The 26,775-nt window shown below is 45.2% G+C and overlaps 1 protein-coding gene across 1 annotated transcript in view; it reads right to left on the bottom strand.

The window, feature by feature from the left end:
• The window catches only part of LOC311101424 (mastermind-like protein 2), a 120,456-nt gene extending 98,506 nt beyond the window's left edge, over nucleotides 1-21,950 (bottom strand). The window contains exon 1 of the mRNA XM_084142569.1: nucleotides 21,029-21,950. Coding sequence (XP_083998695.1) covers nucleotides 21,029-21,439 — 411 coding nt within the window. The 5' untranslated portion in view covers nucleotides 21,440-21,950. The remainder of the gene's footprint in view (nucleotides 1-21,028) is intronic.
• Between the last annotated feature and the right edge of the window lie 4,825 nt (nucleotides 21,951-26,775).

The following is a 26,775-nucleotide window of genomic DNA, read 5'->3' as shown; positions in this document are numbered from 1 at the left end:
TAGCCGCTTCACAGAAAATACACTGTCGCAGTGGCAGTTGGCTGGCTAGCCGCTTCACAGAAAATACACTGTCGCAGTGTCAGTTGGCTGGCTAGCCGCTTCACAGAAAATACACTGTCACAGTGTCAGCTGGCTGGCTAGCCGCTTCACAGAAAATACACTGTCACAGTGGCAGTTGGTTGGCTAGCCGCTACATAGAAAATACACTGTCGCAGTGGCAGCTGGCTGGCTAGCCGCTTCATAGAAAATACACTGTCGCAGTGGCAGCTGGCTGGCTAGCCGCTTCACAGAAAATACACTGTCACAGTGTCAGCTGGCTGGCTAGCCGCTTCACAGAAAATACACTGTCGCAGTGACAGCTGGCTGGCTAGCCGCTTCACAGAAAATACACTGTCACAGTGTCAGCTGGCTGGCTAGCCGCTTCACAGAAAATACACTGTCGCAGTGGCAGCTGGCTGGCTAGCCGCTTCACAGAAAATACACTGTCGCAGTGACAGCTGGCTGGCTAGCCGCTTCACAGAAAATACACTGTCACAGTGTCAGCTGGCTGGCTAGCCGCTTCACAGAAAATACACTGTCGCAGTGGCAGCTGGCTGGCTAGCCGCTTCACAGAAAATACACTGTCACAGTGGCAGCTGGCTGGCTAGCCGCTTCACAGAAAATACACTGTCACAGTGGCAGCTGGCTGGCTAGCCGCTTCACAGAAAACACACTGTCACAGTTGGCTGGCTAGCCGCTTCACAGAAAATACACTGTCACAGTGGCAGCTGGCTGGCTAGCCGCTTCATAGAAAATACACTGTCACAGTGTCAGCTTGCTGGCTAGCCGCTTCACAGAAAATACACTGTCACAGTGGCAGTTGGCTGGCTAGCCGCTTCACAGAAAATACACTGTCGCAGTGTCAGTTGGCTGGCTAGCCGCTTCACAGAAAATACACTGTCGCAGTGTCAGTTGGCTGGCTAGCCGCTTCACAGAAAATACACTGTCACAGCTGGCTGGCTAGCCGCTTCATAGAAAATACACTGTCGCAGTGTCAGTTGGCTGGCTAGCCGCTTCACAGAAAATACACTGTCGCAGCTGGCTGGCTGGCTAGCCGCTTCACAGAAAATACACTGTCACAGTGTCAGCTGGCTGGCTAGCCGCTTCACAGAAAATACACTGTCGCAGTGTCAGTTGGCTGGCTAGCCGCTTCACAGAAAATACACTGTCACAGTGGCAGTTGGCTGGCTAGCCGCTTCACAGAAAAAACACTGTCACAGTGGCAGTTGGCTGGCTAGCCGCTTCACCGAAAATACACTGTCACAGTGTCAGCTTGCTGGCTAGCCGCTTCACAGAAAATACACTGTCGCAGCTGGCTGGCTGGCTAGCCGCTTCATAGAAAATACACTGTCACAGTGGCAGTTGGCTGGCTAGCCGCTTCACAGAAAATACACTGTCACAGTGTCAGCTTGCTGGCTAGCCGCTTCACAGAAAATACACTGTCGCAGTGTCAGTTGGCTGGCTAGCCGCTTCACAGAAAATACACTGTCACAGTGGCAGTTGGCTGGCTAGCCGCTTCACAGAAAATACACTGTCGCAGTGGCAGTTGGCTGGCTAGCCGCTTCACAGAAAATACACTGTCACAGTGGCAGTTGGCTGGCTAGCCGCTTCACAGAAAATACACTGTCGCAGTGGCAGTTGGCTGGCTAGCCGCTACATAGAAAATACACTGTCACAGTGGCAGTTGGCTGGCTAGCCGCTTCACAGAAAATACACTGTCACAGTGTCAGTTGGCTGGCTAGCCGCTTCACAGAAAATACACTGTCGCAGTGTCAGTTGGCTGGCTAGCCGCTTCACAGAAAATACACTGTCGCAGTGGCAGTTGGCTGGCTAGCCGCTTCACAGAAAATACACTGTCACAGTGGCAGTTGGCTGGCTAGCCGCTTCACAGAAAATACACTGTCGCAGTGGCAGTTGGCTGGCTAGCCGCTACATAGAAAATACACTGTCACAGTGGCAGTTGGCTGGCTAGCCGCTTCACAGAAAATACACTGTCACAGTGTCAGTTGGCTGGCTAGCCGCTTCACAGAAAATACACTGTCGCAGTGTCAGTTGGCTGGCTAGCCGCTTCACAGAAAATACACTGTCACAGCTGGCTGGCTAGCCGCTTCATAGAAAATACACTGTCACAGTGGCAGTTGGCTGGCTAGCCGCTTCACAGAAAATACACTGTCGCAGTGGCAGTTGGCTGGCTAGCCGCTTCACAGAAAATACACTGTCACAGTGGCAGTTGGCTGGCTAGCCGCTTCACAGAAAATACACTGTCGCAGTGGCAGTTGGCTGGCTAGCCGCTTCACAGAAAATACACTGTCGCAGTGTCAGCTGGCTGGCTAGCCGCTTCACAGAAAATACACTGTCGCAGCTGGCTGGCTGGCTAGCCGCTTCACAGAAAATACACTGTCACAGTGGCAGTTGGCTGGCTAGCCGCTTCACAGAAAATACACTGTCGCAGTGGCAGTTGGCTGGCTAGCCGCTTCACAGAAAATACACTGTCGCAGTGTCAGTTGGCTGGCTAGCCGCTTCACAGAAAATACACTGTCGCAGCTGACTGGCTGGCTAACCGCTTCACAGAAAATACACTGTCACAGCTGGCTGGCTAGCCGCTTCACAGAAAATAGAAAATACACTAAGTGCTGCACAATTTAATGGGTGAACATTTAGAATCAAAATATAAGTTAAATTCTGCTTGTAAACATTTGAACAAATTGACATTAACAAGCTAACGTATCTGTAAACCACAGAGAGAGAGGCAGACACTGACTGGGTATAAAAACTGTCTCCAGATCACACTGAACCACTGGCTCCTATCCTATGGAAGTCTCATCTCCCTATATAGCGTACTACCCGGGCCCATTGGACTCTGATCAACATTAGTGGACTATATAGCGTACTACCCGGGCCCATTGGACTCTGATCTACATTAGTGGACTATATAGCGTACTACCCGGGCCCATAGGACTCTGATCTACATTAGTGGACTATATAGCGTACTACCCGGGCCCATTGGACTCTGATCAACATTAGTGGACTATATAGCGTACTACCCGGGCCCATTGGACTCTGATCAACATTAGTGGACTATATAGCGTACTACCCGGGCCCATTGGACTCTGATCAACATTAGTGGACTATATAGTGTACTACCCAGGCCCATAGGACTCTGATCTACATTAGTGGACTATATAGCGTACTACCCGGGCCCATTGGACTCTGATCTACATTAGTGGACTATATAGCGTACTACCCGGGCCCATTGGACTCTGATCAACATTAGTGGACTATATAGCGTACTACCCGGGCCCATAGGACTCTGATCTACATTAGTGGACTATATAGCGTACTACCCGGGCCCATTGGACTCTGATCAACATTAGTGGACTATATAGCGTACTACCCGGGCCCATTGGACTCTGATCTACATTAGTGGACTATATAGCGTACTACCCGGGCCCATTGGACTCTGATCTACATTAGTGGACTATATAGCGTACTACCCGGGCCCATAGGACTCTGATCTACATTAGTGGACTATATAGCGTACTACCCAGGCCCATTGGACTCTGATCTACATTAGTGGACTATATAGCGTACTACCCGGGCCCATTGGACTCTGATCAACATTAGTGGACTATATAGTGTACTACCCGGGCCCATTGGACTCTGATCAACATTAGTGGACTATATAGTGTACTACCCGGGCCCATTGGACTCTGATCAACATTAGTGGACTATATAGCATACTACCCGGGCCCATTGGACTCTGATCTACATTAGTGGACTATATAGCGTACTACCCGGGCCCATAGGACTCTGATCAACATTAGTGGACTATATAGCGTACTACCCGGGCCCATTGGACTCTGATCTACATTAGTGGACTATATAGTGTACTACCCGGGCCCATTGGACTCTGATCTACATTAGTGGACTATATAGTGTACTACCCGGGCCCATTGGACTCTGATCTACATTAGTGGACTATATAGTGTACTACCCGGGCCCATTGGACTCTGATCAACATTAGTGGACTATATAGTGTACTACCCGGGCCCATTGGACTCTGATCAACATTAGTGGACTATATAGTGTACTACCCGGGCCCATTGGACTCTGATCTACATTAGTGGACTATATAGCGTACTACCCGGGCCCATTGGACTCTGATCTACATTAGTGGACTATATAGTGTACTACCCGGGCCCATTGGACTCTGATCTAAATTAGTGGACTATATAGTGTACTACCCGGGCCCATTGGACTCTGATCAACATTAGTGGACTATATAGCGTACTACCCGGGCCCATTGGACTCTGATCAACATTAGTGGACTATATAGCGTACTTCCCGGGTCCATTGGACTCTGATCAACATTAGTGGACTATATAGCGTACTACCCGGGCCCATTGGACTCTGATCTACATTAGTGGACTATATAGCGTACTACCCGGGCCCATTGGACTCTGATCAACATTAGTGGACTATATAGTGTACTACCCGGGCCCATTGGACTCTGATCTACATTAGTGGACTATATAGCGTACTACCCGGGCCCATTGGACTCTGATCAACATTAGTGGACTATATAGCGTACTACCCGGGCCCATTGGACTCTGATCAACATTAGTGGACTATATAGTGTACTACCCGGGCCCATTGGACTCTGATCTACATTAGTGGACTATATAGCGTACTACCCGGGCCCATTGGACTCTGATCTACATTAGTGGACTATATAGCGTACTACCCGGGCCCATTGGACTCTGATCAACATTAGTGGACTATATAGCGTACTACCCGGGCCCATTGGACTCTTATCAACATTAGTGGACTATATAGTGTACTACCCGGGCCCATAGGACTCTGATCAACATTAGTGGACTATATAGTGTACTACCCGGGCCCATTGGACTCTGATCTACATTAGTGGACTATATAGCGTACTACCCGGGCCCATTGGACTCTGATCTACATTAGTGGACTATATAGCGTACTACCCGGGCCCATTGGACTCTGATCAACATTAGTGGACTATATAGCGTACTACCCAGGCCCATTGGACTCTGATCTACATTAGTGGACTATATAGTGTACTACCCGGGCCCATTGGACTCTGATCTACATTAGTGGACTATATAGCGTACTACCCGGGCCCATTGGACTCTGATCAACATTAGTGGACTATATAGTGTACTACCCGGGCCCATTGGACTCTGATCTACATTAGTGGACTATATAGCGTACTACCCGGGCCCATTGGACTCTGATCTACATTAGTGGACTATATAGCGAATAGGGTGCCATTTGGGAGGAAGCCAACAGGCAGTCAACAGGCAGTCAACAGGCAGTCAACAGGCAGTCAACAGGCAGTCAGCAGGCAGTCAGCACACCACTATTACATGTTCAAGGCCTGTTGGAGTCAAAGAAAACACAAGCCAGGAAATGTAGCTCAGTTGGTAGAGCATGGTGCTTGCAACGCCATGGTTGTGGGTTCGTTTCCCACCGGGGGGCCAGTATGAAAATGTATGCACTCACTAACTGTAAGTCGCTCTGGATAAGAGCGTCTGCTAAATGACTAAAATGTAAATATTTATATTGCTCGCGCTGCTATCATCTCCACGGTCTGAGCATATAATTATTATATTTTTTTGTCATTTAGCAGACGCTCTTATCCAGAGCGACTTACAGGAGCAATTAGGATTAAGTGCCTTGCTCAAGGGCACAGACAGATTTTTCACCTAGTCGGCTCGGGGATTAGAACCAGCGACCTTTTGGTTACTGGCACAACGCTCTTAACCACTAAGCTACCTGCCGCCTTATGTTAAAGTTCTGATAATAGGGTATGATAGCACACACACACACACACGTAGCACACACCGCGGAGCAGACCGAGTCGAGGCCGGCACCCTATTCCCTATATAGCGCACTACTGACCAGAACCGTGCTCTGCTGTGCCCAGGGCTCTGGTCAAAAGTAGTGCACTATATAGGGAATAGGGTGCAATTTGGAACACAGACCCTGTGTTTGCTAAACCGTTTCACATCCTATGTTGGCTGCTATCTGTGTCTTTTATAGTCATGGGAAAGGAAGGCAGGCAGGGGGGCGGGCAGGCAGGGGGGCAGGCAGGTGGGCGGGTAGGAAGGCAGGCAGGGGGGCAGGCGGGCAGGCAGGGGGGGCGGGTGGGCAGGGGGGCGGGTGGGCAGGTAGGCAGGGGGGCAGGCGGGCAGGCGGGTAGGAAGGCGGGCGGGCAGGCAGGCAGGCAGAGGGGCGGTGGCCAGATTACTATCTGATGAAAGTGTAAAATATGTAGTTCTATAATGTTGGTCTAATACTGTAAAACACACTGCATGCATTTAGTTTTACTAGCGTTTAAGAGCAATTGGAGGCCACGGAAGGAGTGTTGTATAGCATTGAAGCTCGTTTGGAGGTTTGTTAACACAGTGTCCAATGAAGGGCCAGATATATATCAATGACGTCGCTCTTGCTGCTGGTGACTCAGATCCACCTCTACGCAGACGACACCATTTTGTATACAGAGTCATGTTTCTGTCTCTCACAGTTGAAGTGTACCTATGATAAAAATTACAGACCTCTACATGCTTTGTAAGTAGGAAAACCTGCAAAATCGGCAGTGTATCAAATACTTGTTCTCCCCACTGTATCTCACTGGTCACCCCAAAGCCAACACCTCCTTTGGCCGCCATTCCTTCCAATTCTCTGCTGCCAATGACTGGAACGAACTACAAAAATCTCTGAAGCTGGAGACACTTATCTCCCTCATTAACTTTAAGCATCAGTTGTCAGAGCACCTTACCGATCACTGCACCTGTACACAGCCCATCTGTAATTAGCCCACCCAACTACCTCATCCCTATATTGTTATTTATTTTGCTAATTTGCACCCCAGTATCTCTATTTGCACATCATCTTCTGCACATCTATCACTCCAGTGTTAATACTAAATTGTAATTATTTTGCACTATGGCCTATTTATTGCCTTACCTCCATAACTTACTACATTTGCACACACTGTATATATATTTTCGGTTGTATTTTTGACTTTATGTTTTGTTTACCCCATATGTAACTCTGTGTTGTTTTTATCGCACTGCTTTGCTTTATCTTGGCCAGGTCGCAGCTCTGTCTGTGACAACCTTACTTCTAAACTAAACCATCAAAACTATAACGATGAGTCAGGTTTACATACCGCATCTCTATAAAGTCAAGATCTACCCAGATTACTGACTGATACCGCATCTCTATAAAATCAAGATCTACCCAGATTACTGACTGATCCTGCATCTATAAAATCTACCTAGATTACTGATGATACCTGGCGCCGACGAAGATGGCGGCCTCGCAACTAGCTCTTAGGAAGCTTTGCAGTATTTTGTTTTTGTATGTATTATTTTTTACATTATTAGCTCAGAAAGTGTTTTGTATCATTACATACAGCCAGGGAAAACTATTGGATATCAGAGCGGCGGTAACTCACCAGCATTACGACAAGGAATACGACTTTCCCGAAGCAGATCCTGTGTTTGCTCTCCCCAGGGCAACTGAACTGATTCCAGCGGCTGCCCCAAAACATAGCCTGCGGAGGAGAGGCACTCGGAGCGGCCTGCTGGTTCGACATAGGAGGTGCGCACACCACCCACCGCTTCCAAATATACTACTCGCTAATGTTCAGTCTTTGGTTAACAAGATCGACGAACTCAAAGGATTTCTTTCCAGAGAGACATCAAGGCCTGTAACATACTTTGTTTCACGGAAACATGACTCTCTGGGGATATTCTGTCGAAATCAGTCCAGCCACAGGGGTTCTCAGTTCATTGCGCAGACAGGAATAAATATCTCTCCGGGAAGCAGAAGAGCGGAGGTGTGTGTTTCATGATTAACGACTCGTGGTGTAATTGTAGTAACATACAGGAAATCAAGTCCTTCTGTTCACCCGATCTAGAATACCTCACAATCAAATGCAGACCGTATTATCTCCCAAGATAATTCTCTTTTTTCTTCGGTTATAGTCACGGCCGCGTATATTTACATTTACATTTTAGTCATTTAGCAGACGCTCTTATCCAGAGCGACTTACTGTTAGTCAGGGCATACATTTTCATACTGGCCCCCTGTGGGAATCGAACACACAACCCTGGCGTTGCAAGCGCCATGCTCTACCAACTGAGCTACACGGGGCTACATATCCCCCCTCAAGCCGATACTTCACTGGACTTTATGCAAACTGAAACCACATATCATGAGGCTGCATTTATTGTAGCTGGGGATTTTAACAAAGAAAATGTGAGAACTATGCTGCCGAAGTTCTATCAACATATCGACTGTTGTACTTGCGCTGCCAAAATCCTCGACCATTGCTATTCAAACTTCCGGGATGGTTATAAGGCCCTCCCGTCGCCCTCCATTCGGCAAATCTGACCACGACTCCATTTTGCTCTTCCCTTCCTATAGGCAGAAACTCAAACGGGAAATACCCGTGCTAAGGACTATTCAACGCTGGTCTGACCAATCAGAATCCACACTTCAAGATTGTTTTGATCACACGGACTGGGATATGTTCCGGGTAGCTTCCGAAAATAATTTAGACGAATACACTGAAACGGTGACTGAGTTTATCAGGAAGTGTATAGGTGATGTTGTGCCCACTGTGACTATTAAAACCTACCCTAACCAGAAACGTGGATAGATGACAGCATTCGTGCCAATCTGAAAGTGCGAACCACCATATTCAACCATGGCAAGGTGACTGGGATTATGGCAGAATACAAACAGTGTAGCTACTCACTCCGCAAGGCAATTAAACTGGCAAAACATCAGTATAGAGACAAAGTGGAGTCGCAATTCAACGGCTCAGACACGAGACGTATGTGGCAGGGTCTACAGACAATCACGGATTATAAAAGGAAAACCAGCCACGTCACCGACGTCTCGCTTCCAGACAAGCTAAACACCTTCTTCGCCCGCTTTGAGGATAACACATTTTACATTTAAGACAATGCCACTGACGAGGCCCACTACCAAGGACTGTGGCCTCTCCTTCTCTGTGGCCAACGTGATTAAGAAAGGCCTATTTATATAATGAATATGAATTCGGAGGACAGAAATTATTAAATATTAAAGCATTAGACCTATCACTAAAAGCTTCAGTCATACAAAAGTTATACTTAAATCCGAACTGGTTCTCTAGCAAATTAGTTTTATTTAGATTACAACCTCTCACTTTCAGTTATTTGAAAAGGAAATCATCTCCCAGATATCACTATTTTCTAAAACAAGCCATAGAAAGTGGGTTGCAATTTCAATATAATCCTCCAGAAATGACAGAACAAACAATGCAACAAATATTGTGGTTAAACTCAAATATACTAATTGACAAAAAAACTTTTTTTTTTGACAAAATGTTTAAAAAAGGTATAATCTTTGTAAATGATATCATCGGTAGGACTGGTGGAGTTATGTCGCACATGCAGCTAACAAAAACATATGGAAATGTCTGCTCTACCCAAAATTACAACCAAACAATTGCAGCCTTACCGCAAAAATGGAAGAGGAAAGTGGAAGGGGGAGAAAGTAAGGAACTTGTCTGTCGGCCTTGCATTAAAGACAATAATTGGTTAAAGAAAACTGTGATAAATAAAAAACTATACCAGTTTCATTTAAGGACCAAAGGATTGACAGCCATCCCATATAGATTGCAAAATAGTTGGGAAGAGATTTTTGACGTACCGATCCCATGACATAGTGTTTATGAACTGATACGCAAAACGACACCGGATTCAAAACTTAGAATCTTTCAATTTAAATTATTATATAAAATTCTTGCAACCAATAGAATGTTATTTATATGGGGGATACAATCTTCCCAGCTCTGCAGATTTTGCTGCGAAGAGACAGAATCATTAGATCATTTGTTTTGGTACTGTCCATTTGTAGCTTGTTTTTGGTCACAGGTCCAGGAATGGCTGAAGGATTGCAATATTTACCTGGAGCTAACCCTGCAGATAGCATTACTGGGTGATCTGAAAAGTCATAGTCAATCGATCAATAACATAATAATACTATTAGCAAAAATGTTTATTTTCAATTCACAATCTGTAGAAACAATGATAATAGAATGGTTCAGAACTTTTGTGAAACATCACAGTACAGTTGAAATATATACATGTATGGCAAATAGAAATCCTATATGGATGGTGTTAAGAGATAGATGGGAGGTGTTGAATGGAATTGAAGGATGGGACTAAAACAACTAACAACAAATAATAACAAGATAACTAATAATGTAAGCATACTGTGTCCATAATAAGTATATAGGTTGTAGGTTGGGAGCTTTTGTGAAGGAGCACAGTTAGAAAGATATGGCATATAGAAGCAAACCGGATGGACATCATGAAAATGATCGGAGAGGTTGAGGGTAGAAGAAGTTCAGGAGAAAGAACAAACAAAATGTAATTATTGTCAAATTGACTGTGTCCATAAAATGTAGATAGTGGGTATAAGCTGGAAGTAGAGGCCTGGGTGTTGTTGTTCACTAGTTTACTCCAAGTGGGGAAAGGGTGGCGGGGTTGGAAAGTAATAAAGGGGAATATATATATATTTTTTAAAGGATATGTATGTGTGTGTGTGTATGTATGTATGTATGTATGTATGTATGTATGTATGTATGTATGTATGTATGTATGTATGTATGTATGTATGTATGTGTGTGTGTACAGTGAGGGAAAAAAGTATTTGATCCCCTGCTGATTTTGTACATTTGCCCACTGAAAAAGAAATGATCAGTCTATAATTTTAATGGTAGGTTTATTTGAACAGTGAGAGACAGAATAACAACAAAAAAATCCAGAAAAACGCATGTCAAAAATGTTATAAATTGATTTGCATTTTAATGAGGGAAATAAGTATTTGACCCCATCTCAATCAGAAAGATTTCTGGCTCCCAGGTGTCTTTTATACAGGTAACGAGCTGAGATTAGGAGCACACTCTTAAAGGGAGTGCTCCTAATCTCAGCTTGTTACCTGTATAAAAGACACCTGTCCACAGAAGCAATCAATCAATCAGATTCCAAACTCTCCACCATGGCCAAGACCAAAGAGCTCTACAAGGATGTCAGGGACAAGATTGTAGACCTACACAAGGCTGGAATGGGCTACAAGACCATCACCAAGCAACTTGGTGAGAAGGTGACAACAGTTGGTGCGATTATTCGCAAATGGAAGAAACACAAAATAACTGTCAATCTCCCTCGTCCTGGGGCTCCATGCAAGATCTCACCTTGTGGAGTTGCAATGATCATGAGAACGGTGAGGAATCAGCCTAGAACTACACGGGAGGATCTTGTCAATGATCTCAAGGCAGCTGGGACCATAGACACCAAGAAAACAATTGGTAACACACTACGCCGTGAAGGACTGAAATCCTGCAGCGCCCGCAAGGTCCCCCTGCTCAAGAAAGCACATATACAGGCCTGTCTGAAGTTTGCCAATGAACGTCTGAATGATTCAGAGGAGAACTGGGTGAAAGTGTTGTGGTCAGATGAGACCAAAATCGAGCTCTTTGGAATCAACTCAACTCGCCGTGTTTGGAGGAGGAGGAATGCTGCATATGACCCCAAGAACATCATCCCCACCGTCAAACATGGAGGTGGAAACATTATACTTTGGGGGTGTTTTTCTGCTAAGGGGACAGGACAACTTCACCGCATCAAAGGGACAATGGACGGGGCCATGTACCATCAACTCTTGGGTGAGAACCTCCTTCCCTCAGCCAGGGCATTGAAAATGGTTCGTGGATGGATATTCCAGCATGACAATGACCCAAAACACACGGCCAAGGAAACAAAGGAGTGGCTCAAGAAGAAGCACATTAAGGTCCTGGAGTGGCCTAGCCAGTCTCCAGACCTTAATCCCATAGAAAATCTGTGGAGGGAGCTGAAGGTTCGAGTTGCCAAACGTCAGCCTCGAAACCTTAATGACTTGGAGAAGATCTGCAAAGAGGAGTGGGACAAAATCCCTCCTGAGATGTGTGCAAACCTGGTGGCCAACTACAAGAAACGTCTGACCTCTGTGATTGCCAACAAGGGTTTTGCCACCAAGTCCTAAGTCATGTTTTGCAGAGGGGTCAAATACTTATTTCCCTCATTATATAATGCAAATCAATTTATAACATTTTTGATATGCGTTTTTCTGGATTTTTGTTGTTCTTATTCTGTCTCTCACTGTTCAAATAAACCTACCATTAAAATTATAGACTGCTAATTTCTTTGTCAGTGGGCAAACGTAGAAAATCAGCAGGGGATCAAATACTTTTTTCCCTCACTGTATGTGTGTATATGTATGTGTGTGTGTGTATGTATGTATGTATGTATGTATGTATGTATGTATGTATGTATGTATGTATGTGTGCGTGTATGTGTGTATGTATGTATGTATGTATGTATATATAAATAAACATGGGGGATTGGAAGTGATGCAGACAATTACATTGATGGAAGTTACAATCTATCTGCAATATTAAGCTGATCTAACCCCCCCCCCCCCCAAAAAAAATATATAAAATAAATAGACATTTAAGCATGTTAACCCCCGCAAGGCTGCCGGCCCTGATGGCATCCCTAGCCGCGTCCTCAGAGCATGTGCAGACCAGCTGGCTGGTGTGTTTACGGACATATTCAATCTCTCCCTTTCCCAGTCTGCTGTTTCCACATGCTTCAAGATGGCCACCATTGTTCCTGTAGCCAAGAAAGCAAAGGTAACTGAACTAAATGACTATCGCCCTGTAGCATTCACCTCTGTCATCATGAAGTGCTTTGAGAGACTAGTCAAGGATCATATCACCTCTACCTTACCTGTCACCCTACACCCACTTCAATTTGCTTGCCGCCCCAATAGATCCACAGACGATGCAATCGCCATCACACTGCACACTGTCCTATCCCATCTGGACAAGAGGAATACCTATGTAAGAATGCTGTTCATTGACTATAGCTCAGCATTCAACACCATAGTACCCTCCAAGCTCATCATCAAGCTCGAGGCCTTGGGTCTGAACCCCACCCTGTGCAACTGGGTCCTGGACTTCCTGACGGGCCGCCCCCAGGTGGTGAAGGTAGGAAACAACACCCCTTCGCTGATCCCCATGTGCTCAGCCCCCTCCTGTACTCCCTGTTCACCCATGACTGCGTGGCCAAGCACGCCTCCAACTCAATCATCAAGTTTGCTGAAGACTCAACAGTAGTAGGCTTGATTACCAACAATGACGAGACCGCCTACAGGGAGGAGGCGAGGGCTCTGGGAGTGTGGCGCCAGGAAAATAACCTCTCACCCAACGTCAACATAAAAAAGGAGATGATCGTGGACTTCAGGAAACAGAAGAGGGTGCACCCCCCTATTCACATCGACGGGACCGCAGTGGAGAAGGTGGAAAGCTTCAAGTTCCTTGGCGTACACATCACCGACAAACTGAAATGGTCCACCCACGCAGACAGTGTGTTGAAGAAGGCGCAACAGAGCCTCTTCAACCTCAGGAGGCTGAAGAAATTTGGCTTGGCACCTAAAACCCTCACAAACTTTTACAGATGCACAATTGAGAGCATCCTGTCGGGCTGTATCACCGCCTGGTACGGCAACTGCACCGCCCGCAACCGCAGGGCTCTCCAGAGGGTGGTGCGGTCTGCCGAATGCATTACCGGGGGCAAACTACCCGCCCTCCAAGACACATACAGCACCCGATGTCACAGGAAGGCCAAAAAGATAATCAAGGACATCAACCACCTGAGCCACTGCCTGTTCACCCCGCTATCATCCTGAAGGCGAGGTCAGTACAGGTGCATCATAGCTGGGACCGAGAGAATGAAAAACAGTTTCTATCTCAAGGCCATCAGACTGTTAAACAGCCATTACTAGCACATTAGAGGCTGCTGCTGCCTATTGAAATCACTGGCCACTTTAAGAAATGGATCACTAGTCACTTTAATAATGTTTACATATCTTGCACTACTCATCTCATATGTATATACTGCATTCTATACTATTCTACTGTATCTTAGTCCATGCCGCTCTGTCATTGCTTGTCCATATATGTATATTTTCTTAAATTCCATTCCTTACTAGTTTTGTGTGTATTGGGTATATGTTGTGAAATTGTTAGATATTACTTGTTAGATATTACTGCACTGTCGGAGCTAGAAGCACAAGCATTTCGCTACACCCGCAATAATATCTGCTAAACACGTGTATGTGACAAATAATATTTGATTTGATTTGACTGATACTGCATCTATAAAATCTACCTAGATTACCAATTGATACTGCATCTATAAACTGATACCGCATCTATAAGATCTACCTAGATTACTGACTGATACTGCATATCTATAAAATCTACCCAGATTACGACTGATACTGCATCTATAAAATCTCCCTAGATTACTGACTGATACTGCATCTATAAAACTCCCTAGATTACTGACTGATACTGCATCTATAAAATCTCCCTAGATTACTGACTGATACTGCATCTATAAAATCTCCCTAGCTTACTGACTGATACTGCATCTATAAAATCTCCCTAGATTACTGACTGATACTGCATCTATAAATCTCCCCAGATTACTGACCTAAAAATAGCAAAATATTGCACGTTAGCGCTGTATTTAACCTACTGTAATGTAATTCATGATTTAAAGGAAGCTACCCTAAATTAGGCAAAATAATATCTGTTTCCATAAACGATATGAATCATGGAGGAGAGAGAGAGAGAGGGGGGAGGAGAGAGAGAGAGAGAGAGGAGGGGGGAGGAGAGAGAGAGAGATGAGGGGGGAGGAGAGAGAGAGGAGGGGGAGGAGAGAGAGAGAGGAGGGGGGAGGAGAGAGAGAGAGATGAGGGGGGAGGAGAGAGAGAGAGGAGGGGGAGGAGAGAGAGAGAGGAGGGGGGAGGAGAGAGAGAGAGAGGAGGGGGGAGGAGAGAGAGAGAGGAGGGGGAGGAGAGAGAGAGAGAGAGAGGAGGGGGGAGGAGAGAGAGAGAGAGGGGCGGAAGGGGGGAGAGAGAAAGAAAGAGAGAGAGAGGGGAGGGGGGGAGAGAGAGAGAGAGAGAGACAGACAGCCAGACAGACGCTTGCAAATATAGTCTCATCTCTCCCATTTTGACATGATATTGAAACATTCCTTGGGAACCGTTTCATAGCCTATAGTCTGCATGTCCAACTCCCCGGGGTCTAATGAGAGAAAAACAACCAGATAAATCTCCCACCTCAGCTTGGCTGGTCGGCCGTGTCCCTTACCATAGATGCCTCATACAGCACAGGAAACTGGTCAAATCAGCAAATTCACAGGCAAACGGTTGGCACACACACACACACACACACACACACAGAGAAACTCAGACAGTCTTCTGAGCTTTCCTCCTTAGTGTGTCCATTAGCAGTACTGGTATAGGACGTAACAGATACTCTCCTACTGTGTATGTAAATGAGTTGCACATAAATGTGTATTTTCTACACCCTTCAGAAGAAATATGGATGTTTGGGTAATCATGTTATTATTCATTATAAAAGCAAATGTAATATTTATTTTTTTAGGGAAATACTATCAATGCCTGTATCTGCATTATAGAGGAGTTACTTAGTATAATGCAAACGTCTATATTCAAATAAGATAAGCCACACGCCCCGAATACAACGGGTGTAGACTTAACCGTGAAATGCTTGCTTATGAGCTCACCCCAACAATGCTTTAAAACAATTATAATACAAATTAAAAATAGTAACTCAAGAGGAATAAAATACACAAGAATGGAGCTATATACAGGAAGTACCAGATCAACGTGGAGCTATATACAGGAAGTACCAGATCAATGTGGAGCTATATACAGGGAGTACCAGATCAATGTGGAGCTATATACAGGAAGTACCAGTACCAAATCTATGTGGAGCTATATACAGGCAGTACCAGTACCAGATCAATGTGGAGCTATATACAGGGAGTACCAGTACCAGATCAATGTGGAGCTATATACAGGGAGTACCAGTACCAGATCAATGTGGAGTTATATACAGGAAGTACCAGTACCAGATCAATGTGGAGCTATATACAGGAAGTACCAGTACCAGATCAATGTGGAGCTATATACAGGAAGTACCAGTACCAGATCAATGTGGAGCTATATACAGGATGTACCAGATCAATGTGGAGCTATATACAGGAAGTACCTGTACCAGATCAATGTGGAGCTATATGCAGGGGTATGAAGTATTTGAGGTAGATATGTACATGAAGGCAGGGTAAAGTGACTAGGCATCAGGATAGATAATAATAAGGTATTTGAGGTAGATATGTATATTAAGGCAGGGTAAAGTGACTAGGATTCAGGATATATAATAATAAGGTATTTGAGGTAGATATGTACATGAAGGCAGGGTAAAGTGACTAGGCATCAGGATAGATAATAATAAGGTATTTGAGGTAGATATGGACATGAAGGCAGGGTAAAGTGACTAGACATCAGGATAGATAATAATAATAAGAGTAAAATAAAGAACAGAGTAGCAGCAGCATGTGATGAGGGTAAAAGTGTGTGTGTGTGTGTGTGTGTGTGTGTGTGTGTGTGTGTGTGTGTGTGTGTGTGTGTGCATCAAATCAAATTCAAGTTTATTGGTCGCATACACAGATTTGCAGATGTTATTGCATTTGTAGTGAAATTATTGTGTTTCTAGCTCCAACAGTGCAGTAATACCTACCAATACACACATAATCCAGGAAGTAATTAAGAAATATCGGAAGAAGCAATGTCAGAGTCCGGAATATATATATATATATATATATATCCACAGTACCACTCAAACGTTTGGACACACCTACTCATTGAAGGGTTTTTCTTTATTTTGACTATTTTCTACATTGTAAAATAATAGTGAAGACATAAACTATGAAATAACACATATGGAATCATGTAGTAACCAAAAAAGTGTTAAACAAATGTATTTGAGATTATTCAAATAGCCACCCTTTGCACACTCTTGGCATTCTCTCAACCAGCTTCATGAGGTAGTCACCTGGAATGCATTTCAATTAACAGGTGTGCCTTGTTAAAAGTGAATTCATGGAATGTATTTCCTTCTTAATGCGTTTGAGCCAATCAATTGCATTGTGACAAGGTAGGGGTGGTATACAGAAGATAGCCCTATTTGGTAAAAGACCAAGTCCATATTATGGCAAGAACAGCTCAAATAAGCAAAGAGAAATGACAGTCCATCATGACTTTAAGACATGAAGGTCAGTCAATACGGAACATTTCAATAACTTTTAAAGTTTCTTCAAGTGCATTTGCAAAAACCATCAAGCGCTATGATGAAACTGGCTCTCATGAGGACCGCCACAGGAATGGAAGACCCAGAGTTACCTCTGCTGCAGAGGATAAGTGCATTAGAGTTACCAGCCTCAGAAACTGCAGCCCAAATAAATGCTTCACAGAGTTCATGTAACAGACACATCTCAACATCAACTGTTCAGAGGGGACTGTGTGAATCAGGCCTTCATGGTCGAATTGCTGCAAAGAAATCACTACTAAAGGACACCAATAAAAAGAAGAGACCTGCCTGGGCCAAGAAACACGAGCAAAGGACATTAGACCAGTGGAAATCTGTCCTTTGGTCTGATGAGTCCAAATTCGAGATTTTTGGTTCCAACCGCTGTGTCTTTGTGAGATGTAGAGTAGGTGAACGGATGATCTCCGCATGTGTGGTTCCCACCATGAAGCATGGAGGAGGAGGTGTGATGGTGTGGGGGTGCTTTGCTAGTGACACTGTCTGTGATTTATTTAAAATTCAAGGCACACTTAACCAGCATGGCTACCACAGCATTCTGCAGCGATACGCCATCCCATCTGGTTTGGGCTTAGTGGGACTATCATTTGTTTTTCAACAGGACAATGACCCAACACACCTCCAGGCTGTGTAAGGGCTATTTTACCAAGAAGGAGAGTGATGGAGTGCTGCATCAGATGACCTGGCCTCCACAATTACATTTTTACATTTTAGTCATTTAGCAGACGCTCTTATCCAGAGCGACTTACAGGAGCAATTAGGGTTAAGTGCCTTGCTTAAGGGCACATCGACAGATTTTTCACCTAGTCGGCTCGGGGATTAGAACCAGCGACCTTTCGGTTACTGGCACAACGCTCTTACCCACTAAGCTACCTGCCGCCCAATCACCCGACCTCAACCCAATTGAGATGGTTTGGGATGAGTCGGACGGCAGAGGGAAGGAAAAGCAGCCAACAAGTGCTCAGCATATGTGGGAACTCCTTCAAGACTGTTGGAAAAGCATTCTAGGTGAAGCTGGTTGAGAGAATGCCAAGAGTGTGCAAAGCTGTCATCAAGGCAAAAGGGTGGCTACTTTGAAGAATCTCAAATATATTTTGATTTATTTAACACTTTTTGGGTTACTACATGATTCCATATGTGTTATTTCACAGTTTTGATGTCTTCACTATTATTCTAAAATGTAGAAAATAGTAAAAATAAAGAAAAACCCTTGAATGAGTAGGTGTGTCCAAACTTTCGACTGGTACTGTGTATATACATGTAAATTGTCTCAGAGAGATGTTTAACACACATTCACACACACCCACTCTAGTCAAAATGTATGAATTTTGTTTGCAGAGGGTTTGAACGTTTTGGTTCATGTTATCCTGACACCTTTACCTTTCTAGCACTTTGACTGTCAAGTGCAATTTTCATAACTGTCCTTACATGCATCCTCCAAAGTAAGATTCATTTTGATACTTTTTATCCATCAACAACATTAGAGTTAAGGATGTAGACTGTAGTTAGGGATGTAGACTGTAGTTAGGGATGTAGACTGTAGTTAGGGATGTAGACTGTAGTTAGGGATGTAGACTGTAGTTAGGGATGTAGTTAGGGATGTAGACTGTAGTTAAGGATGTAGACTGTAGTTAGGGATGTAGACTGTAGTTAGGGATGTAGACTGTAGTTAGGGATGTAGACTGTAGTTAAGGATGTAGACTGTAGTTAGGGATGTAGACTGTAGTTAGGGATGTAGACTGTAGTTAGGGATGTAGACTGTAGTTAAGGATGTAGACTGTAGTTAGGGATGTAGACTGTAGTTAGGGATGTAGACTGTAGTTAAGGATGTAGACTGTAGTTAGGGATGTAGACTGTAGTTAGGGATGTAGACTGTAGTTAGGGATGTAGACTGTAGTTAGGGATGTAGACTGTAGTTAAGGATGTAGACTGTAGTTAGGGATGTAGACTGTAGTTAGGGATGTAGACTGTAGTTAGGGATGTAGACTGTAGTTAGGGATGTAGACTGTAGTTAGGGATGTAGACTGTAGTTAGGGATGTAGACTGTAGTTAGGGATGTAGACTGTAGTTAGGGAAGTAGACTGTAGTTAGGGATGTAGACTGTAGTTAGGGATGTAGACTGTAGTTAGGGATGTAGTTAGGGATGTAGACTGTAGTTAGGGATGTAGACTGTAGTTAGGGAGGTAGACTGTAGTTAGGGATGTAGACTGTAGTTAGGGATGTAGACTGTAGTTAAGGATGTAGACTGTAGTTAGGGATGTAGACTGTAGTTAGGGATGTAGACTGTAGTTAGGGATGTAGACTGTAGTTAGGGATGTAGACTGTAGTTAGGGATGTAGTTAGGGATGTAGACTGTAGTTAGGGATGTAGACTGTAGTTAGGGATGCAGACTGTAGTTAGGGATGTAGACTGTAGTTAGGGATGTAGACTGTAGTTAGGGATGTAGACTGTAGTTAAGGATGTAGACTGTAGTTAGGGATGTAGACTGTAGTTAGGGATGTAGACTGTAGTTAGGGATGCAGACTGTAGTTAGGGATGTAGACTGTAGTTAGGGATGTAGTTAGGGATGTAGACTGTAGTTAGGGATGTAGACTGTAGTTAGGGATGTAGACTGTAGTTAGGGATGTAGACTGTAGTTAGGGATGTAGTTAGGGATGTATTTAGTGATGTATGTAGGGATGCACTTAGGGGTGTATTTAGGGATGCAGACTGTAGTTATATGCAGACTGTAAAATGTAAAATGTAGTTAGGAATGTACTTATGAATGTAGTTAGGGGTGCATTTAGGGATGCAGACTGTAGTTAGGGGTGTAGTTAGCAATGTAGACTGTAGTTAGTGGGGTGGTTAGTGGTGCAGACTGTAGTTAGGGGTGTAGTTAGGGATGCAGACTGTAGTTAGGGGTGTAGTTAGCAATGTAGACTGTAGTTAGTGTGGTGGTTAGTGGTGCAGACTGTAGTTAGGGGTGTAGTTAGGGATGCAGACTGTAGTTAGGGGTGTAGTTAGCAATGTAGACTGTAGTTAGTGGGGTGGTTAGTGGTGCAGACTGTAGTTAGGGGTGTAGTTAGCAATGTAGACTGTAGTTAGTGGGGTGGTTAGGGATGTAGTTTGGGATGCAGACTGTAGTTAGGGGTGTAGTTAGGGATGTAGTTTGGGATGCAGACTGTAGTTAGGGGTGTAGTTAGGGATGTAGTTTGGGATGCAGACTGTAGTTAGGGGTGTAGTTAGGGATGTAGTTTGGGATGCAGACTGTAGTTAGTGATGGATTTAGGGATGGATTTAGGGATACAGACTGCAGGTCGGAAGGTAATGTAGCCTAGCAGTTAGAGAGGCGAGCCAGCAACTGGAAGGTTGCCAGTTTGAATCCCGTGTCTGATGGGAAAAATCAGGCGGGAAGTGAGCTGGCAACCAGAGGGTTGCTGGTATCAAATCCTAGATGCCATTGCCTGCCGTTGTGCCCTTGAGCAACCCCCCACCACAACTGCTGCACAGGCGCCCAAGTGTGGCAGCACCCGCTCCAACCTCTATATGTATGTGCGTCTTTGGGAGGGGTTGGGATAAAGTGGAAATCTAATTTCGGTTGGATGTCTTGTACAATTGACGAATAAAGTAATCTTATTCCAAAATCCCTCAAGTGTCATCATCATCATCACTTACTGCTATTCGTGTAGAGATCTTCTGGTCTCCCTCTGAGGAGCTCTGGCATTTCTGTTCTCCATTAACTCTGCTGTAGTCTGGAGGTTGTTGGTTCGAAGCCCGGCTCCCCTTGGTTTTCCTATTCCCGGGTCCCTGATGCACAATGTTCAGCAGGTGAAGAGTACTCTCGTGTTCCCGGTCAGAGTTCTCGGCCTGGCCTCGCTGGTACCGGTTCTCACAGGTGGAGTGATGCCTTCGACACAGTTCTATCCGCGCGCGTAACCGTTCCACTATGGCGCTGTGAAGCTGCGGGACGGCAGAGCCCCGGGAGCTCGCGAGCGGCCCCGTAACCCCCCCGACTGGCATGGAGCCCACCATACCAAGACCTAACATTGGTACGAACCCTCCTGCTGCGGGACTTGCTTCTCCCATGCCCTCTGGCACCCCGCAAGAAGTTCGATCAAAAAGGTTCCCCGAGCTTCTACAGAGACCACAATAATAACATGGAATATAAAACAGCTATCTAATGATAAGAAATAATAATAATTCAAAACGTTTTTATAAAAAATAAAAAAGAGTCTACTTGAGCAGATATATTTGCCACTATTACACGAATTGGATAAGAACAAGTCCCCACGAGGTCCTAGTGTTCCTTTACTGGTTTGATGACCGACTATTCCGTTCCGACTACACCACATGCAATGTGAATACCCTAGCCTACTTCAGTCTCCTGTAATTCGACAGAAAATACAAAAAGGACGAAAACTGAAATATATCACGAACAGTAGCATTTTAGTACCCAAATTGACTAGAAGCGTATGGCAAAATGCGTTACAAAGAGTAGCCTACATCTGATCATAAAATAACCTACCACACTTTGCGATGAATATCAACTGTATATTCAAAGTGGACGAGTCATCCCCAAATCAGAACGTTCTAATGGGAAAACGCACGAAACTTCCAGCGACTCACGACATTATTTTCTTTTTTACATTTGCAAATTTTTTTCCCGTTCCCCTCGTCCGGATCAAAAACAGCTAGTTAGCCTACATCTTGGTCAATTCTGAAAAATAACAAAACTGTAAAGATAAGGGTAAGGAACGCCGAGGAGCGGACGCACAAACCGATAGTGATTCGAGCTGGGCTGTGTCAAGTATTCCATTGACAATCATTTGTCCGTCCGAGCTGTAGCCCACATCGAGGCTCGGGAATTGCGGGGGTACTAGACTCTCGTTGTATGAGCATTCCTTCCTTTGGTCATGAAATACGCATATGGATGATGGTGCCCAAACGCACACTCTAGTGGAGTGCAATATGAACTACACACTGAGAGATGGCCATGCTGCTGTGGTGACTGGACAGAGACACTGAGAGATGGCCATGCTGCTGTGGTGACTGGACAGAGACACTGAGAGATGGCCATGCTGCTGTGGTGACTGGACAGAGACACTGAGAGATGGCCATGCTGCTGTGGTGACTGGACAGAGACACTGAGAGATGGCCATGCTGCTGTGGTGACTGGACAGAGACACAGAGATGGCCATGCTGCTGTGGTGACTGGACAGAGACACTGAGAGATGGCCATGCTGCTGTGGTGACTGGACAGAGACACTGAGAGATGGCCATGCTGCTGTGGTGACTGGACAGAGACACTGAGAGATGGCCATGCTGCTGTGGTGACTGGACAGAGACACTGAGAGATGGCCATGCTGCTGTGGTGACTGGACAGAGACACTGAGAGATGGCCATGCTGCTGTGGTGACTGGACAGAGACACTGAGAGATGGCCATGCTGCTGTGGTGACTGGACAGAGACACAGGTGTTATTAACATATGAATATTAGACAGTGACTGTCAGATGTTCATGATTGTAGTGTGTGGAGTAGTGTGCCCTTCTACTCCTTTGAACTTTTAAGCATGATAACGCACACCAGAAGTTAACCTAGCTCCTGTGAATACGAGACAGTAAAAGGAGTGGAAAGGAGCACTACTCCACAAACTACAATCATCAACACTGGACACTGTAGGTCTAAGCTAAGTACTTCATTCTGATAAAGTAAACACTTCAATAAAACAACCCAGTGCCTTGTAGCCAGTGACAACTGCAGCAGATACAGTAAGTAGGATAGGAAAACACGACTTACCCAATAATAGACTTACCCAATACCAGGTGGTGTAATGTAAAACACGACTTACCCAATAATAGACTTACCCAATACCAGGTGGTGTAATGCAACACATGACTTACCCAATAATATACTTACCCAATACCAGGTGGTGTAATGTAACACATTACTTACCCAATAATAGACTTACCCAATACATTTACATTTACATTTTAGTCATTTAGCAGACGCTCTTATCCAGAGCGACTTACAGTTAGTGAGTGCATACATTATTTTTTCATTTTTTCATACTGGCCCCCCGTGGGAATCGAACCCACAACCCTGGCGTTGCAAGGGCCATGCTCTACCAACTGAGCTACATCCCTGCTGGCCATTCCCTCCCCTACCCTGGACGACGCTGGGCCAATTGTGCGCCGCCCCTTGAGGTCTCCCGAGTGGCGCAGTGGTCTAAGGCACTGCATCGCAGTGCTAGCTGTGCCACTAGAGATCCTGGTTCGAATCCAGGCTCTGTCGTAGTATTTGAAAGCCAAGTTAACAAACAGATCACCGACCATTTCGAATCCCACCGTACCTTCTCCGCTATGCAATCCGGTTTCCGAGCTGGTCATGGGTGCACTTCAGCCACGCTCAAGGTCCTAAACGATATTATAACCGCGATCGATAATAGACAGTACTGTGCAGCCGTCTTCATCGACCTGGCCAAGGCTTTCGACTCTGTCAACCACCGCATTCTTATTGGCAGACTAAATAGCCTTGGTTTCTCAAATGACTGCCTCGCCTGGTTCACCAACTACTTCTCAGATAGAGTTCAATGTGTCAAATCGGAGGGCCTGTTGTCTGGACCTATGGCAGTCTCTATGGGGGTGCCACAGGGTTCAATTCTTGGGCCGACTCTTTTCTCTGTGTATATCAATGATGTCGCTCTTGCTGCTGGTGACTCTCAGATCCACCTCTACGCAGACGACACCATTTTGTATACATCTGGCCCTTCATTGGACACTGTGTTAACAAACCTCCAAACGAGCTTCAATGCCATACAACACTCCTTCAGTAGCCTCCAACTGCTCTTAAACACTAGTAAAACTAAATGCATGCTCTTCAATCGAACGCTGCTGGCACCCGCCCACCCGACTAGAATCACCACTCTCGACGGGTCTGACCTAGAGTATGTGGACAACTACAAATACCTAGGTGTCTGGTTAGACTGGATCCTTGACTTCGGCGATGTCATTTACAAAATAGCCTCCAACACTCTACTCAGCAAATTGGATGTAGTCTATCACAGTGCCATCCGTTTTGTCTCCAAAGCCCCATACACTACCCACCACTGTGACCTGTACGCTCTTATTGGCTGGTCCTCACTACATGTTCGTCGTCAAACCCACTGGCTCCAGGCCATCTATAAATCACTGCTAGGCAAATCCCCGCCTTATCTTAGCTCATTGGTCACCATAGCAGCACCCATTTGAAGAGGGGGATGACCGCGGCAGCTTTCCAATCTCTGGGGATCTCAGACGTTACGAAAGAGAGGTTGAACAGGCTAGTAATAGGGGTTGCGACAATTTCGGCGGCTAGTTTTAGAAAGAAAGGGTCCAGATTGTCTAGCCCAGCTGATTTGTAGGGGTCCAGATTTTGCAGCTCTTTCAGAACATCAGCTGTCTGAATTTGTGTGAAGGAGAAGCGGGGGGGGCATGGGCAAGTTGCAGCGGAGGGTGCAGAGTTGGTGGCCGGGGTAGTGGTAGCCAGGTGGAAAGCATGGCCAGCCGTAGCAAAATGCTTGTTGAAATTCTCGATTATTGTAGATTTATCGGTGGTGATAGTGTTTCCTAGCCTCAGTGCAGTGGGCAGCTGGGAGGAAGTGCTCTTATTCTCCATGGACTTTACAGTGTCCCAAAACATTTTGGAATTAGTGCTACAGGATGCAAATTTCTGTTTGAAAAAGTTAGCCTTTGCTTTCCTGACTGCTTGTGTATATTGGTTCCTAACTTCCCTGAAAAGTTGCATATCGCGGGGGCTATTTGATGCTAATGCAGTACGCCACAGGATGCTTTTGTGCTGGTCAAGGGCAGTCAAGTCTGAGGAGAACCAGGGGCTATATATGTTCTTAGTTCTGTATTTTTTGAATGGGGCATGTTTATTTAAGATTGAGAGGAAATTACTTTTAAAGAACAACCAGGCATCCTCTACTGACGGAATGAGATCTATATCCATCCAGGATACCTGGGCCAGGTCAATTAGGAAGGCCTCCTCGCTAAAGTGTTTTAGGGAGCGTTTGACGGTGATGAGTGGTGGTCGTTTGACCGCGGACCCGTTACGGACGCAGGCAATAAGGCAGTGATCGCTGAGATCCTGGTTGAAGACAGCGGAGGTGTATTTAGAGGGTAAAGTAGTCAGGATGATATCTATGAGGGTACCCATGTTTACGGATTTAGGGTTGTACCTGGTAGGTCCGTTGATAATTTGTGTGAGATTGAGGGCATCTAGTTTGGATTGTAGGATGGCCGGGGTGTTAAGCATATCCCAATTTAGGTCACCAAGCAGTACGAACTCTGAGGATAAATGGGGGGCAATCAATTCACATATGGTGTCCAGGGCACAGCTGGGGGCTGAGGGGGGTCTGTAGCAAGCGGCAACAGTGAGAGACTTATTTCTGGAAAGGTGGATTTTTTGAAGTAGAAGCTCAAACTGTTTGGGCACAGACCTGGATAGTATGATAGAGCTCTGCAGGCTCTCTCTACAGTAGATTGCAACTCCACCCCCTTTGGCAGTTCTATCTAGACGGAAAATGTTGTAGTTGGGGATGGAAATTTCAGAATTTTTGGTGGCCTTCCTATGCCAGGATTCAGACACTGCTAGAACATCAGGGTTGGCGGTGTGTGCTAACTCAGTGAATAACTCAAACTTAGGGAGTAGACTTCTGAAATGTACATGCAAGAAACCAAGACTTTTGCGATTACAGAAGTCAGCAAATGATAGCGCCTGGGGAGTAGGAGTGATACTGAGGGCTGCAGGGCCTGGGTTAGCCTCTACATCACCGGAGGAACAGAGGAGGACTAGAATAAGGATACGGCTAAAGGCTTTAAGAACTGGTCTTCTAGTGTGTTGGGTACAGAGAATAAAGGGGGCAGATTTCCGGGCGTTGTAGAAAAGATTCAGGGCATTATGTACAGACAAGGATATGGAAGGATATGAGTAAAGTGGAGGTAAACCTAAGCGTTGGGTAACAATGAAAGAGATAGCATCACTGGAGGCACCAATTGAGTCGATCTCCGCGTGTATGGGGGGTGGGACAAAGGAGCTATCTAAGGCAGGTTTAGCTGGGCTGGGTGATCTACAGTGAAATAGTACAATTAGAAATAACCGAAACAACAATAAGCTAACCATATTGACAAGGGAGAGAGGCATAAAGCAATCACAGGTGTAATTTGAGAGAGCTAAGACAACAGCTGGTAATGACGACACAGTTTGGGCTGAGGCTAAACATAAACAGGATGCAGTACCGTAAAAAGGAACAGTCCAGCAGACATCAGCTGTATAGCGGAGTTATCATAAGGTCCGGTGAACAGCAATAGGAGAGTTCGGAGGTAGTTCGGGGGCTGCTACAGCACTAGCGAGCAAGAGGCCACGGCTAGCGTGTGCTAGC

This window comes from Coregonus lavaretus (assembly GCF_964263955.1).
Source record: "Coregonus lavaretus genome assembly, chromosome: 26".
Taxonomy (NCBI): domain Eukaryota; kingdom Metazoa; phylum Chordata; class Actinopteri; order Salmoniformes; family Salmonidae; genus Coregonus; species Coregonus lavaretus.
Note: the sequence above shows the minus strand (reverse complement) of the source record. Positions and strands in the feature narration are given on the sequence as shown.